The sequence below is a fragment of the Pyrus communis genome, chromosome 12 (assembly GCF_963583255.1).
Source record: "Pyrus communis chromosome 12, drPyrComm1.1, whole genome shotgun sequence".
NCBI lineage: Eukaryota > Viridiplantae > Streptophyta > Magnoliopsida > Rosales > Rosaceae > Pyrus > Pyrus communis.
Window position 1 is genome coordinate 981216 of NC_084814.1, and position 13846 is coordinate 995061.

Sequence of the window (13846 nt, forward strand, 5' to 3'; positions counted from 1 at the left end):
AACATAGGCAAAAGAATTGGTGCTTACCCAATTAATTAATTAATTAATTAATTGCGTGTGGTTAATCCGATCACTAATTAATCCTATTTAGCACACTCGAATCTCGTATAAGATCAAAAAACAACGGATTAAAGGATAAGGACTATTTTGCTAAGGGGTTTTGATACAGACGCCTAGGTTTTAAAATTAAGATTCGGATGCTTTCTTGAGCCCAATGAGAGGATCCTCTTGATTAAAGGACTTGGGACGTTGGATAAAAATTCAACGGTTATAATTATTATAACTTTAAAGAGACTTCTGTTTGTAGCCGTTGGATTTTCATCCAACGGCCCAAGTCATTTGGTCAGGAGGATCCTCTCCTTGGGCTCAGGAAAGGATCCAAGTCCTTAAAATTAGGGTGTATTCAATTGAGAATTTGAGAGATTTTAATGAATTTATAAATCTATGGATTTTTATGGAGTTTAATTAAGTTGTAGAGATTCCATATAAAATTTTGATTTAATTCTTTCGAAATCTCATGGGAAGAGATGAGATTTGTGAATGCTTAAAATACACTACGAAATCTCTTCAATTTCCTTTAATTCTTCAACTTTCTCAAATTCTTTAAAATCAATTTCCAATTAAATACACCTAGAATATTATAAACTCCTTTAAAATCCTAATTGAATACATCTGGATTTCTAAGAATTTTAATAAACTATCTTAAAATTCTAATTGAATACACCATGAATTTCAAATAATCACCTAAAATCATGATTGAATACCCCTAGATTTATTAAAATAATTAAAATCCCAATTGAATACACCCCATAAATAAAAAACTAGACTTAGCTGCTAAAAATTCAGCAATAGGTCCTGCTTACACTCAATCTCACCTAGACACGTGTCCAACTGGAATTAGATGTAAGTCTTTTCCATAAATAAATATGAGACGAAACAAAAGGCCATTTCATATTTATTCTGATTTCCACCACTCCAATTTCTAACTACAAGACAAATTTTTAACCAAAAAAAACAAACTGTTTACATCACTTATGGCATGTTTTTGCAATATTAAAGTGTGGTATAAAAACGTAATCTTTTAAGCGTTATTGAAGCGGAAACAAATCGCTCATAGCAAAATAAGAAAACGATTTAGAAAAAATAAAAATTTTAGTTTGTTTGAAAAACGAGTCGGCACACCGCATGTTTGCTTTTATTCATAACCTACTTTTGTGACTGAGAGTTAATTTATTCATAACCTACTTTTGTCACAACACTCCACCCCTCGAATCCAAGGATATTGCTAATAGCTTTTCTTTGGCCACCTGTTTTATACAAAACCAGAGCTAGCTCAGGATATACATACAGACATACATATATATATATATATATATATATATATATGTGTGTGTATATCATATTATACATGTTAGTAAGAAGAATCAGTGTGATTGAACGATGTGTATAGCGGTGTTCCTTTGGCAAGCCCACCCTCTTTACCCTTTCCTTCTCCTGCAAAACAGAGATGAATATCACAACAGGCAAGTCTGTCACCCATCTAATTCACAATTACGCTACTTTTATTTGATTTATTAAGTTCATGGGGTTGTTTATTATCTAATCTTCATATATGTATGTATGTATTTGTACGTATATAAAGGCCTACAACGCCAGTCGGATGGTGGGAAGGTTGCGAGATACTAGGCGGGCAAGATGAGGTTGCAGGAGGGACATGGTTGGCCTGTTCAAGAGGAGGGAGACTCGCTTTTCTTACAAATGTACTCGAGCTGGATACCGACCCGGAGGCAAAGAGCCGCGGAGACCTACCAGTGCTCTTCTTAAAGGTACAGTTTTCGTTCTTTTTACCTGCTATTTTTTACCATTTGTTGTTCTTGTGTTGTTAGTTTCTGTTCATGTGTTGTGCAAATAAATCAATGGCAGAGCACCAAGACTCCAAAGGAATTTGCACAAGAATTGGCGAAGGAGGCGCATCGGTATAACGGGTTTAACTTGGTTTTGGCAGACATTCCTTCCAGAACCATGATTTACCTGTCCAACAGGCCGAAAGGAGAAGCCATTCTTGTTCAAGAAGTTCCTCCAGGGATTCATGTGCTATCAAATGCAAAGCTTGACTCACCCTGGCACAAGGTTGGTTTGAACTAACCTTACTAATTATGTTAATTACATGGTTGTTTCTGTCATCGATCCAACACTCATGTACCTGGTTACTGGCTTTATGTCCTGCAGGCTCAGCGCTTGCGGTTAAATTTCGAGGAAGAGATTAAGAAATACGGTGAAGGAGAAATGCCCGTGAAGGAAATGATTCAGAAGCTAATGAGGGACGGAGTTAAAGCTGATAAGAGAGCATTACCTCGTATATGTGAACTTGACTGGGAGTTCAATCTAAGCTCCATATTTGTTGAAGTTGACACTCCACTGGTAAACGCTATTAGCAATGAATTCATAGTCCAGTTACCTGTAAGAATTGAAACTTACATATCCGTCAATTTTCAATTGTGCAGGGACGCTATGGCACCAGGAGCAGCGCTGCAGTGACAGTAAGGCAAAACGGTGACCTGAGTTTTTATGAGAACTATCTTGACAATGATCACGCATGGAAGGAACATACTGTGAACTGTCAAATTCAGAAGCTGAGTTGGTTGAAGGAGATATGGAATCCATAGATATATAGAGCTCAATTGTTTTACTTGTATGTATGCGTTTCTGAGAATAATGCAGAAGGCCAGGCACAAAACAATAAAATGCAACACCCGCTGCCGTTTATCTATAGCACAAAACATTGTGCACTTCTATCATTTGTAAAGTGTGACACAGAGAGAATGGAATGTAAAAGGCAACCAAGCATATAACTTTGATCTGAAAGCTGGAATTTTAAAAGCCTTACCTTTTTGTTCCTGTAATTGCAACAACAGTTGAGACTTTGTTTCTTCATCTAGCTTCAGTCCTACTATATCGACCTCCTTGCATGCACTCGTACTCTTTTTCCAGCCTCGCAAAAACCATATCGACCTCCTTACTGCCACGCCACATGCTGCAAGTTTTGTAAATAAAGATGCATGGAAAATAAAAATGAAAAGTAACACGTAACAAAGCATACTGTATTAGACTACTTGTCTTCTTGTAGTTGGATCTCCAAGTTTTTGGAATGCTCCAAATTCCACTTGAGCTTCTAAATCTGGATCAATACCAGAAACAAAAACATCTCTAAACAAGGTTCGAGCACCATGCCAAATGTGTCCGAAGAAGAGTAAAGCAAACGAAGCCGAGCCCAGATTGTCTAAACCAGTCAGAAACACACTCTACAGCTTCAAAATTCTCAAGCGTGATGCACATTCCATGATAAAATAATCCGCCCTTATTAGAGCGTTTCAGGCATCAGGTTGGGGCTTCATATGGCACCATTCATACCCTTGAAGAGATTGTAACACATTGAAATTATGTTTGAGAGCTTTCATCCGATTTTTCAACCGACCCTTTTTCAATTTTCCTGCAGTTCTCTCACTATGTTATCATAAGCAGCAGTTGAAAAGAACCGTCTTCCATACTCTTTATGCATAAATCTCTCAATCAAAAGATCATCCCAATCCCCTGTCCGTTTTATCATATTCTTCCGTTACTCACATCTACCTTCTTTCATTCAGTATCCAGTTCTACTGTCCAAAAATTGACCATAAGTTTAAAGCACGAGCTAAAACAATGGTTACAAACTAAGGACTACAGAAAAACAATGTGAATTCTTGAGTACCGAAACCAAGCTATCTCCTACACTGTTGGATAAGCCTAGTAGCTCGCTGAGATTAAAACAAGCGTTAGTTACACGAGTTCTTTCTTATAGATGTCTCTCCAAATACTAAAAGCTTAAGCCAACAGAAGTCACAGAAACTCAGCCCAACACAATGCAGGGAAGAAAGTTGTCTGCAACCGAAGGAGGGTCCTTGGTGCAGGTTCTAAGAAGCAATGATAGCAATTGTATCTAGCTCTTGATGAAATTTAAAAGGGATGGCACTGGGGAAAAAAAAGAAACAACCAGAGAATACCCAACTCGACGACAAAAAAATTGTTGGAAGACTCATAAGCAAGACCCATAGTGTAAAATAACAGCGACCAAAACCATCTTTTACCTTTTCTCCCCCTCTCTACATAGCGGAAAGAGTGAATTTTGAAAGCTCCCTTTCCTGATTTCGTACATCTTCAACAATCAAATAAACAGTGAGAACCCACTAAACTTGCACAAGTTCACGACTCACCTTTGACGATAACAAAGGAATAATAACAGCAATGCTAAAAGATAAACGAGTAACAAAGAGGCAGTTTATGATTCACAAGGCAAGAAAAAGAGAAAAAAAGCATCATCTGAACTAACACGCAATGGTGCAAATGCGCACAGCTCACACATAGGATTGTTATGAACAGATGTGCAAAGGATAAACATAACTTGTCGACAATTGAATCTACGTAAAGTTCAGAGATCAAGTGTAAACCATCATCTGCATTCTGCCCCAGCTCACACAAGCGCAAATACACACTCATGCTCACACAAAGGAATATTGTAGCATAGCTTGTCAACAATTGATCAACTTGCCAAATGTTCAGAGATCAAGTGTAAAACATCATCTGCACCGCACACAAAGGCATGCACAAATGTGCTGTCATGTGCAAAGATAGAGCGCACACATACACACTCTCATATGCACACTTGATCTCACACAGAGGTTTGTATTTGGCCAGCCTCCCAGAAACCATGTAAATTTTAATCATGTCCAAATACACATCATATGTCGGAGAGAAACCTGCTTCCTTAAACTTGGAGAAATATCTTGCAGCCCTTGGAAGATCATTCAGAGCAGCAAAAAGCTTTACTGCCACACGATAAGCTGGAAAATCATTGAGACAATTTGAAGCTTCCATTCCCTGTATTTCTTCTGCAAATAGCGACTATGAATCGGAGTTGTGTACATAACTAGACGGAGAAGAGGGGGGATGTACGGCCAAACCACACGACAAGTGTGTGTGTGTGTGTGTGTGTGTGTGTGTACACGTAAACTTAATTCTTGACCACTTATTGGTACGGCGGAACCAAAGCAAATTTTGAGTTTTAACAAAAAAGCAAAAAAAGTATCGTAAGTGAATAATATCATGATTGACTTTTTAGAGTAAAAATGTGATTTTTCGTTAAAATGAACAGTATCATAAGCTTTTCGTTAAAATTCCCAAGATTTAACGCACATAGAGCTACTTTAGTAGGACCAAGAAAATTATGGACTTTGGTCCATGTCTCTTCGGTAAGATTATTAACCCATCATGTCACTTTGTAAACTGAACGAGATCGAATTCCGAGTCCCCGTGCTCCGGACGCATAGAAGAAAATTGCACACCTCGAACTCTCGAGGCTCGACACCTTCTAATGAATGTTTTTCTTCTCTCTCAAACTATCCAAACGATTTATTTATTTATTTTTCCAAATTGCATACAAACGAATATTGTAGAGGGAAATCTAAGTTCCTGAACATTAGTAAAAGACTTCAGTGCAGATGGGGCCCTGAAATATGGGAAATTAGATACTCCTTTCAACTGACATAGTCAAGCAAAACAAACGAATTCACATCTTATACTACAACGTAAGAAAAACACAAAAACAAAAAAACATGTGGGAACTGCAAACTTACGGCAATCAGAATCACCCCTACCAATTCCTATAGAAAAAAAATTTCGGCACAAGCATGTCAAATAGTGGCACCCTCTAATTTCTGGGCTGTCGTAGATTCTTCGCCCACGTAGACCTACCAAATCTCTTTGAAGCTTTGGATTCTCTAGCGGTACATGTACAAATATGTTGACAACAATCATACACAAGAGGAGGGCCATGCAAGGCGATAGATGTAGCTGCTGTGAGCACTCCGAACTTGCTAGGTGGCCACCCTTACGCATGGAGACCCGATGTCACACACATCTGGGTTACAGTATGTGAAGTAGAATAAATAGGATGCCCTTACTTCCGCTGCTTTTTAGCGACGGACTCTGGCTGGATCTCAGCCTGCCAATTTAAACTTTTACATAAGTAAACAGTTAAAGGAATTGAGTAATCACTCAACAAAAACACAATGTCCAGGATTTTCCTACTTTAATTTCGCAAAACTCCAGGTTTTTTTCTTCGTTTTTATCAAGTACATTGTATTAATAATAAAAAGAGGCAAAAGTCCCAGTATATGCTGGGTATGCCTCTACAAGTGTAGTAAATCAATAAATTTCATCCACCCATCATTCCTGCATACGTTCCTCTTCTGTAACCTAAAAGAAAGACTGCATGTGTAGTTCTATGGCTGGGCAACCAGTCGTTGTATAAGATAAAAAGTTACCACCTTTGTCATCAACGAAAGTCTTGTTGACGAGTAACACCTCACATGGTCAGTCCAACAAATATATTGGATGAAGTGTATTAAGAGGGACTGTGTTTTTTTTTTTTTTGGGGTGGGGGGGGGGGGGGGGGGGGGGGGTTGGAGAGGGAGGGAGGGAGAGAGAGGGTAGATTAATTTTTACTTTATTTTACAAAATATTATGTTTCCTATGAAAAAGATATCGCCAGATACTTAAGGGAGTCAAAATTACAATACTTCTGGTTCATCAAAACGTCAAATTCCATACTAGCTATGTTATTTGGAATTCTGGAGATACACCTGCAATATGTTCACCAAAAAATTATTTATATGGTTCATTAGGTTTTCTCTTCAGCTTTGTGCCTATAGTGGCCGGTAAAATCTTAAATTCTTTCTGTCGTACAGCCTAAATACTTGATTCTAAATGCGCTAATTTTCAAACTAGTAATCATTTACTAGGGAACATAAACATTTCGGAGATTTTTTGTCATCCATGAAACAGCATAAATGTAGTCGATAAACCGAAAACAAGAGATCCAATACAGAATTGGTTGAGAAAGCTTACAGCACTTGAAAGCTGCTCGCGGATATAGGCCATTGATCTTAGCATGGCACCTAATGTATCCCTAGAAACTTGAAACTTGACCTCTGACTCCCCTGAAGTTGTCTCTGTGTCTTGAAGCTGAAGAAATTCAAAACGTTTGTTTATCTTAATCCATCAAACGTTAATAGATGGGAAAAAGAGCCTTCAGAACAACAAATTATTATTACATATCTAGGAGTGACCTCTATTTAATTTTCATTTCAAATCCAGAATAGTCAACACTCAACAGAGATGGACTCAAGGCTTTAATGTAAGATTTATATTAAGAGTATTAGTTTCATTTGAGGGCTAAACATTTAATCTGTTCCAACCCATAAGATGTGTTAGCCCTCATCTTAAGAGATTCAAAAACTGTTTAGATTACCATAGTATATCCCATCAATTGCAACCTCACTATAATTCTAAACGTTGAGCTATTTAATTTAAATGGTGGGAGAGTCCAGACACAAGAGGGGGCGGATGAAATTAAACAGTCGGCGTTCCACATACCCATAGCTTAAGCATATCAACAAGGATTGAAAATGATTAATGTGTGTGTATTTATGTGTGTGCAGAGTTCATCCAGGCAAGTTTAGGAATTTTAGAAGTGCTAGAATCAAGATCAATACAATGGAAATGTTTGTAAAACCAGTATGCTTTTAGGCTTTTGAAAGGTGCAACAGGTAACAGATTATATGTTGCATTTCCAATAACCCACAAGTAGAAACGTCTGACTAAATGATGCGATTCTTACATCTTCTTCTTATCTCATTTGATAACCTAGTTGATGTCCCCCTCCTCTAATGCTTACTTTTACAACCAATAAAATATGCAATGAATTCATGTCTACCAAAATTACAACAGTTGATTTCCCACTGTCCTATCAGCAAATGTGTGAAATAAATCATTGCAACTGCATTCCCGTTTTTCAGAAAATGAACAAACATGTGAAAACTAGTAATTAACCCTCTTTCTTTAGCGTCGGTGTGGTGACCATTTCTCTTTTAGTTTTTAGAGATTGACAAGAAAATTAAAAAAACAAGGGAGAAAGGAGAGACAAAGAAGGGTGGAGGCATGATGGTGGGAGGGTATAGAATGGTACACATAACAAAATTTAAAACCAAAAACTGACAGTTTCAAGTTTTTGTTTCAAACATTCTTCTTCATTCTCCATATTCCCCCTCAACACTCTCCCTCAAACTGTCTTCATCCCTCCGTTACCCCATATATCTTCCCTCTATCACTAACACAAAAAATTATAACTAAAACTAGAAATGAAATGGTTGTAAAAATGACTTCAAATCTTTTTCAGTTCTTTTAAACCATCTATACCATAAGTGGCACAATGTAACAAAGAAAGAATATGAGAAGATGGAAAAGTCTTCCCCGAGATGCTTTGAAATGATATAAATTGTTTTCTTTTCTATAGTAGGAAGGTAAGAAACTGCCCAATCTAATAAATACACTATTCTTTTTGTAGGAAACAGAAGGACTGCCATGAATTAAAAAGTGGGGAGTATGATCCAAAGTGAACCCGCAGTGACATTGTTTTTATAAATAAATAAATTTAAAAAAAAATAAAATAAATAAATAAAAGTTCCCGATCCATATTTAAAAGAAAGGCTGTCATGAAACCCAAAAGAAACCTAAGCCAAAATCTAGCCTTATCCCAGAAGCAGTCCACAAACTCCCCAACCTTCCCTCACAACTTAGGCTGTTTCCTTCCCCAAAAAGTCACTACAAATATAGGATTTCGCAGAGAGAGAGAGAGAGACAATGAAAGCTCTCCGAAGTTCCTCTGAACATAGTGCACCAGTTAGGGTATAAACAAAATTTGGCCTCTTCCATTGAAGGACTACAGAAGTATTCACCCTTCAATGAGCGACAATCCAAGCCAAAAGTTTAACCTCAGGAAAAACTTTGGCCTTCCAAATCAATTTAGTATGGATTGAAAATAGAGACAGTGCAATCAATAATAAAGGTAAATAAAGTAACACTAAAAGAGGGATCTCATGCCGATAAATCCTTCCAAAACAGAAACACTCCCTCTTTCCCTCTGAGAGTTGGAGCTTCAAACAAAACATAGTAAGGGATTGAAAAATGATACTCCAAGGGCATTGCCATGAGCCTATCAGCCTACACTGGTTAACAGAAAGATAAAATTGGAAAAGCTTAATGAACACAGCCTAGAGCATTCTGAAGCAATTATCCATCATTCCGCTTGCAGAAGACCAGTTACAAATGCATTTAAGTCAGAAAAATAGCATAAGGGTGTCTCCAAGTGGGAACCCCATTTTTCTGTACCCACAAGGAGGCAAAAGGTATTGAGAATGAACACAAACAACATAAGGTAGAAAAATGGTTCATCAAACTGTGGTCAAATTTACAAAATATAGGTTTGAAACTTTGACTCCCATACCTTCAAATTAATTACAGCAACCTTATTAGCTGGTGTTGATAGCTGATCACTGATGTAGGACATGGACCTTAACATTGGCTCCAATGAAACCCTTGAGAGCTGAAACTTAACCTCTGATTCAGTTGACGGAATTCTGCTATAATCTTGCAACTGCAGTGGTCATAAGAGATGTGTTTAAGAAAAAAAAAAATACGGAGAGAACACTCTTGCTCAGTCAGTTGTAAGCTAAGCTTGACGGTGCAAACCCAAGCATTCCACTAGCGCAATGTTACATTACAGAATTAAGTGCAGCAATAATCACATATGAAGAAATAGCCTAAATACAATAAAAGGATTTATGAAGATTTCATGAAACTCAGCCATCCTGGCTATGATTATCAAATACAGCAAACTTGAGCTAATTTTATTTGGTAATATAAAATGTCACAACTATTTTTTCATTTCTTCATTTGTACCTTCAGGTTAATGACAGCTACTCTATTTCCTGGTACTGAATTCTTACTTTCCATGACCCAAGTCATTGACTTTAGACACGGAAGTACCACCTGCAAAAAATCCCAGATCAATGCCATGAACTTGCACTCGGAACAAAACAAAATAGAAGAACAGAACCAAAACAAAGAATTCATTGGAAAGAATTATTTTCCATACCATGTTCTCAGGAGTACCATCATCCCGATGAAGAGATACAGGGGCCATCCGTGGCAAATTCAGGTCAGAAACATTTTGAGCAGGTGCACCAGCATCATTCAAATTAAAACGCCTCATTACTTCATCATGGCGTGGCCACAACGAAGGAGTCAAATCTGATGTTGATGTCGAGTTTTTTTTGTCATCATAGCCAGTCACACTAATCTGACCGCTAGGAGGGGCAACTTTAGCAACATTGTTTTTCACAACAGAAACCTTCTTCCCACCCTCTTTAAGAGCAGTCATTGCTGCAATAAAAGTTTCTGTAGTGGTTGCCCCATCCTCTGCATACTTTATGGCTTCTCGACATAGATTGTTGTACCGTAAAGTTAGAGACTCTTGGCCATGTAACTCACCACTACGTTCATCTGGGTTAGTTCCATTCTTTGCATTTCTTGTCCATCGTTTCAAAATATAATGGGAAGGCAATGTAAGCACGTTTGTTACAGTAAATACTGTCAAAACATGTCTACAAAGAATGCCTGAATACTCAAACATTTGACAACTACAATTAGCTCTCAACTCCGGATAGTTAAATGTAACGATGTATGCCTTGTTGTCATCTTCAAATTTCGCAACTCTGAATGTGCTAATAGCTCCATCACCTTCAATCCTATTTGCTGTGTACACAAAAGTCTCAACTAGCTCTTCCTGAAATTTTGCAAAAATTTTTCTTGTATAAAGATTGGCTGCCTGTTTCTCCATGGGTGATGGTGTTCTCAAAACTGGTGTCGTGCAAATTGTATCAAAGTCTGCTTCTATTTCCCTTTCAAACCAGTTCTCCAAAGCTCTTTCATATTGCCTAAAGAACAATGGTAATGTAGTCTGTTGATTCACATAGCCTTCAAAAAAGGAGCCATCATACCCTTGATTGGGAGATATAGCAGCAAAAAAGGAATCCCGGAAATACACAGGTACCCATTGAGCGCGAGCATTGTATAATGATTGAAGCCAATCATTTCTCCTGAGGTCATATTTATCAACGATAGAATCCCACGACAATTCAAACTCCTCGACAGTTTCAGTCAAATTGATACAATTATAAAGTTCCAACTGAAAATTGGGGTGTGCGTGGCACACATGTGCCAACCTATCCTGACCCTCTCTTAAAACATGCCACTTGCTAATGCAGTGGCGGACTTCTGGAAACACCTGAGCAACTGCTGTCTGTATGGCTCTGTCCTGATCAGTCATAATCGAAACAGGAGGGCTATCATTCATTGCTGTAAGGAATGTCTTGAACAGCCAAATAAAAGATGCTTCGGACTCATCTAGAAGTAATGCACAACCAAACAAAACCGTTTGACCATGATGGTTCACTCCGGTAAATGGAGCAAATGGCACTCTATACTGATTTACTCTGTATGTGGTATCCAGTGTCACAAAATCACCAAAATGACAGTACGCAGTTCTTGACCTCACATCTGCCCAGAACACGTTTGCCATGTGATTATCTTCATCAAGCTGTATTGCATAAAAGAAACCAGGGTTCTCAGCCTGCATTTTCTTGAAATACTCCAGCAAATTCTGAGCATCCTTCCCTAGTGTCCTCCTTCGACTAGTAGGCCTAAGAGCATGATTGATTGTTACAGCATTCTTGACTGGTCTATTTGATTCTGCAGATGAAGTATTCCTAACTACACGCTTTTTCTCTACAGTGGCACGGTTACCATGGTTTCCATCCATGGAAAGATACATAACACCACTGGGAACAATCCCTACTCCTTGATAGGTTTCAGCTGCATTCTTTGCAGCACCAGCAAAATGCCGACGAGGCCGAAGGTATTGCATTTTACCAGGACTCGCTAATGCATGACTATGCTCCTTCACAAATTTTGTCAAAACCCACTTATCTTGACGCTTTAACTCTATCCTAAGCATTGCACCACAACTATCAGCCTGCCTTCTTTTCAAACCCTCTCTGCCACATACAAACTCCCGAGCAATGGTTGTCGCATCAGGTTTAGAACGACTAGATTGACCAACTTTAGAGCTAAAACCCAAACGCCTTGCGTATTCATCATAGAAAGTCTTGGCAGCCTCTTCAGAAGTAAATTCCATACCCACATATGGCTCGGAAATCCCATCTTCACCATGAGCCTCGGAATTTTCCGCGTTATTCACTTCTCCACCTTCACTTCGTTCAGCATCACCATCATCCGCTATTCCATGATGCACCATTCCTTCGACATCAATCACTTCAACATCCATCCCAAACCCACTGTGTAATGCTAAAGAATACAATTCCTATCTTTCGAGCTAATAAAATAGCAGTACACCATGTGTTTCATTAACACGGAAAATGTAGTTCAATCTGCACACAATCCCAAGCACACAAACTGGTTCATGGCTGAGCCTTAAAAAGATATATGGGATAGATTATATACATCTTACCTAGAATTACAACATGCAAACTTTGAATCGCTGAAAAAGCCGAAATATCAATGCATAACGGAGAATCGTAATATTGACCAGAATTAGAAATATCCACCATAATGGTGCCCAGAACCCGAAATTCAAATAAAAAAAATGATGAAATAGAAGAAACCCCTAAAATTTTATCCATGAATGGCGTATTTGTAATCCTAATAACGCAATTGAAACCCAAAATTACCAAAATTATGCCCTAATTTCACTCAACCAGAAAATTAACATCAACTAATGAACATATATCAAAACCAACGAGTCAGCACAGAGAGAAGAACATAAAAATTCAGAGTCGCCACTTACAATTGATTCAGGCTTTCAGCGCCTTCGCAGCTCCAATTCAACCCCGCGAAGCAATAGCACCGCTTTCAATTCCGCCATGAATTTGCCGACAACAATTTCATATAAAATTGGACGATACCTTCAACTTCAGATTGACACCCCCAATCGAGCACGGCAGAGAAGAGCAAAGAAATTCTTCTTCCACCTCTGATTGGACCTTCCAATCCGCTGAGCTTTATTGTTTCGGTCTCCTTCTCCAACTCTCCCCCTGCTCTAATTTCTGTTGTTTCTTTCTCCTTTGAGGTAGAATTTATTTTCTTTTAATTTTTGGTATTAATACATTTTGCAAATAAAAATAAAAGAGAAACACTTATGTGACACAATTACGCAAACACAAAAACAGTTACACAAGTGGGCATAATTACTAGTTAGTCTCGAGTTCGGTCGTACAGTAGTTAGTGAATAACCTTATTTTTTCGTACACTCCTTGAAACTCGAAACTAGCTCGGACTCCAATTTCATGTTAGATTTAACCACGAGCTAATGGTTCAATGGTAAATAACGGATTACGAGATTTTCTTAAAATTAAAAACGGAAGGTTTCGGGTTCAAAACTCGATGCTGGTGTAAAAGTTAGACTTGTAATCATAGGAGGCTGAAATGCTTCTGTAAGTCTCTTCGACCTTGAAAAAAGATGGATAATCGTAACTTGCTACCGGTTGTTTTTTTTTTTTTTATTAAAAAAAAAAAAAAAACATTTCACGTCGATTTTTGGAACTCAAATTTAACTACATTAGTCTTCAAATTCAATTTTTGATTCACTTTCTATTCTTCGTTAGGTTTGTCAATTAATTTTTTTTATTCATACGGGACATGAGTGGGCCCACTAATCTGGTGATGTGTCTGCCACGTTATTGCCACTCTTGGGTGCCTCGTTGCAAATTTCCTACATGTCTCTTAAGTCATCATCACGTAAACTCCAACTCCTAAACAAGATTAAACAAGATTATGTTATTTTCTTGTCAGACTAGAATTCTTTGTACTTCTTTTTTTCATTCTCTTCCATCCC

General features: G+C 37.9%; 2 protein-coding genes, 1 long non-coding RNA gene and 2 other non-coding genes across 5 annotated transcripts; 1 reads left to right on the forward strand and 4 right to left on the reverse strand.

Moving 5' to 3' along the window:
* The first annotated feature begins 1301 nt into the window (after positions 1-1301).
* LOC137711392 (uncharacterized) lies at positions 1302-2864 on the forward strand. Its single transcript, XM_068450629.1, has 5 exons — positions 1302-1523; positions 1643-1826; positions 1924-2130; positions 2230-2421; positions 2505-2864. The coding sequence occupies exons 1-5, from the start codon at positions 1441-1443 to the stop codon at positions 2664-2666; spliced, it is 828 nt and encodes a 275-aa protein (XP_068306730.1). The 5' UTR covers positions 1302-1440; the 3' UTR covers positions 2667-2864.
* LOC137711393 (uncharacterized) lies at positions 1400-4995 on the reverse strand. The gene is made up of 4 exons (XR_011065055.1): positions 2888-4995; positions 2559-2767; positions 2354-2458; positions 1400-1494 (listed from the first exon to the last, which is right to left on the reverse strand). It is a non-coding gene; the product is annotated as an uncharacterized lncRNA (long non-coding RNA).
* On the reverse strand, positions 4420-4485 carry LOC137711797 (small nucleolar RNA snoR101). Its single transcript, XR_011065142.1, has one exon. It is a non-coding gene; the product is annotated as a small nucleolar RNA snoR101 (small nucleolar RNA).
* On the reverse strand, positions 4555-4612 carry LOC137711798 (small nucleolar RNA snoR101). The gene has a single exon (XR_011065143.1). It is a non-coding gene; the product is annotated as a small nucleolar RNA snoR101 (small nucleolar RNA).
* Positions 4996-5424: 429 nt separating the features above from the next.
* Positions 5425-13086, reverse strand: LOC137711068 (protein FAR1-RELATED SEQUENCE 3-like). Its single transcript, XM_068450270.1, has 6 exons — positions 12800-13086; positions 10031-12383; positions 9835-9924; positions 9380-9529; positions 6943-7059; positions 5425-6037 (listed from the first exon to the last, which is right to left on the reverse strand). Exons 2-6 carry the CDS (start codon positions 12278-12280, stop codon positions 5993-5995), a joined length of 2652 nt encoding a protein of 883 aa, XP_068306371.1. The 5' UTR covers positions 12281-12383; positions 12800-13086; the 3' UTR covers positions 5425-5992.
* Between the last annotated feature and the right edge of the window lie 760 nt (positions 13087-13846).

Excerpts from the sequence above, each read along its gene's own strand:
- LOC137711392 (XM_068450629.1), top strand. The coding sequence starts at position 1,441 with ATGTGTATAGCGGTGTTCCTTTGGCAAGCCCACCCTCTTTACCCTTTC. Across the intron at positions 1,524-1,642 it reads AGAGATGAATATCACAACAG|GCCTACAACGCCAGTCGGAT; the intron begins GCAAGTCTGTCA and ends ACGTATATAAAG. Across the intron at positions 2,422-2,504 it reads TTGAAGTTGACACTCCACTG|GGACGCTATGGCACCAGGAG; the intron begins GTAAACGCTATT and ends TCAATTGTGCAG.
- LOC137711068 (XM_068450270.1), bottom strand. The coding sequence starts at position 12,280 with ATGGATGTTGAAGTGATTGATGTCGAAGGAATGGTGCATCATGGAATA. Across the intron at positions 9,530-9,834 it reads TAGCTGTCATTAACCTGAAG|TTGCAAGATTATAGCAGAAT; the intron begins GTACAAATGAAG and ends TGACCACTGCAG. Across the intron at positions 6,038-6,942 it reads GCGAGCAGCTTTCAAGTGCT|GCTGAGATCCAGCCAGAGTC; the intron begins GTAAGCTTTCTC and ends TTAAATTGGCAG.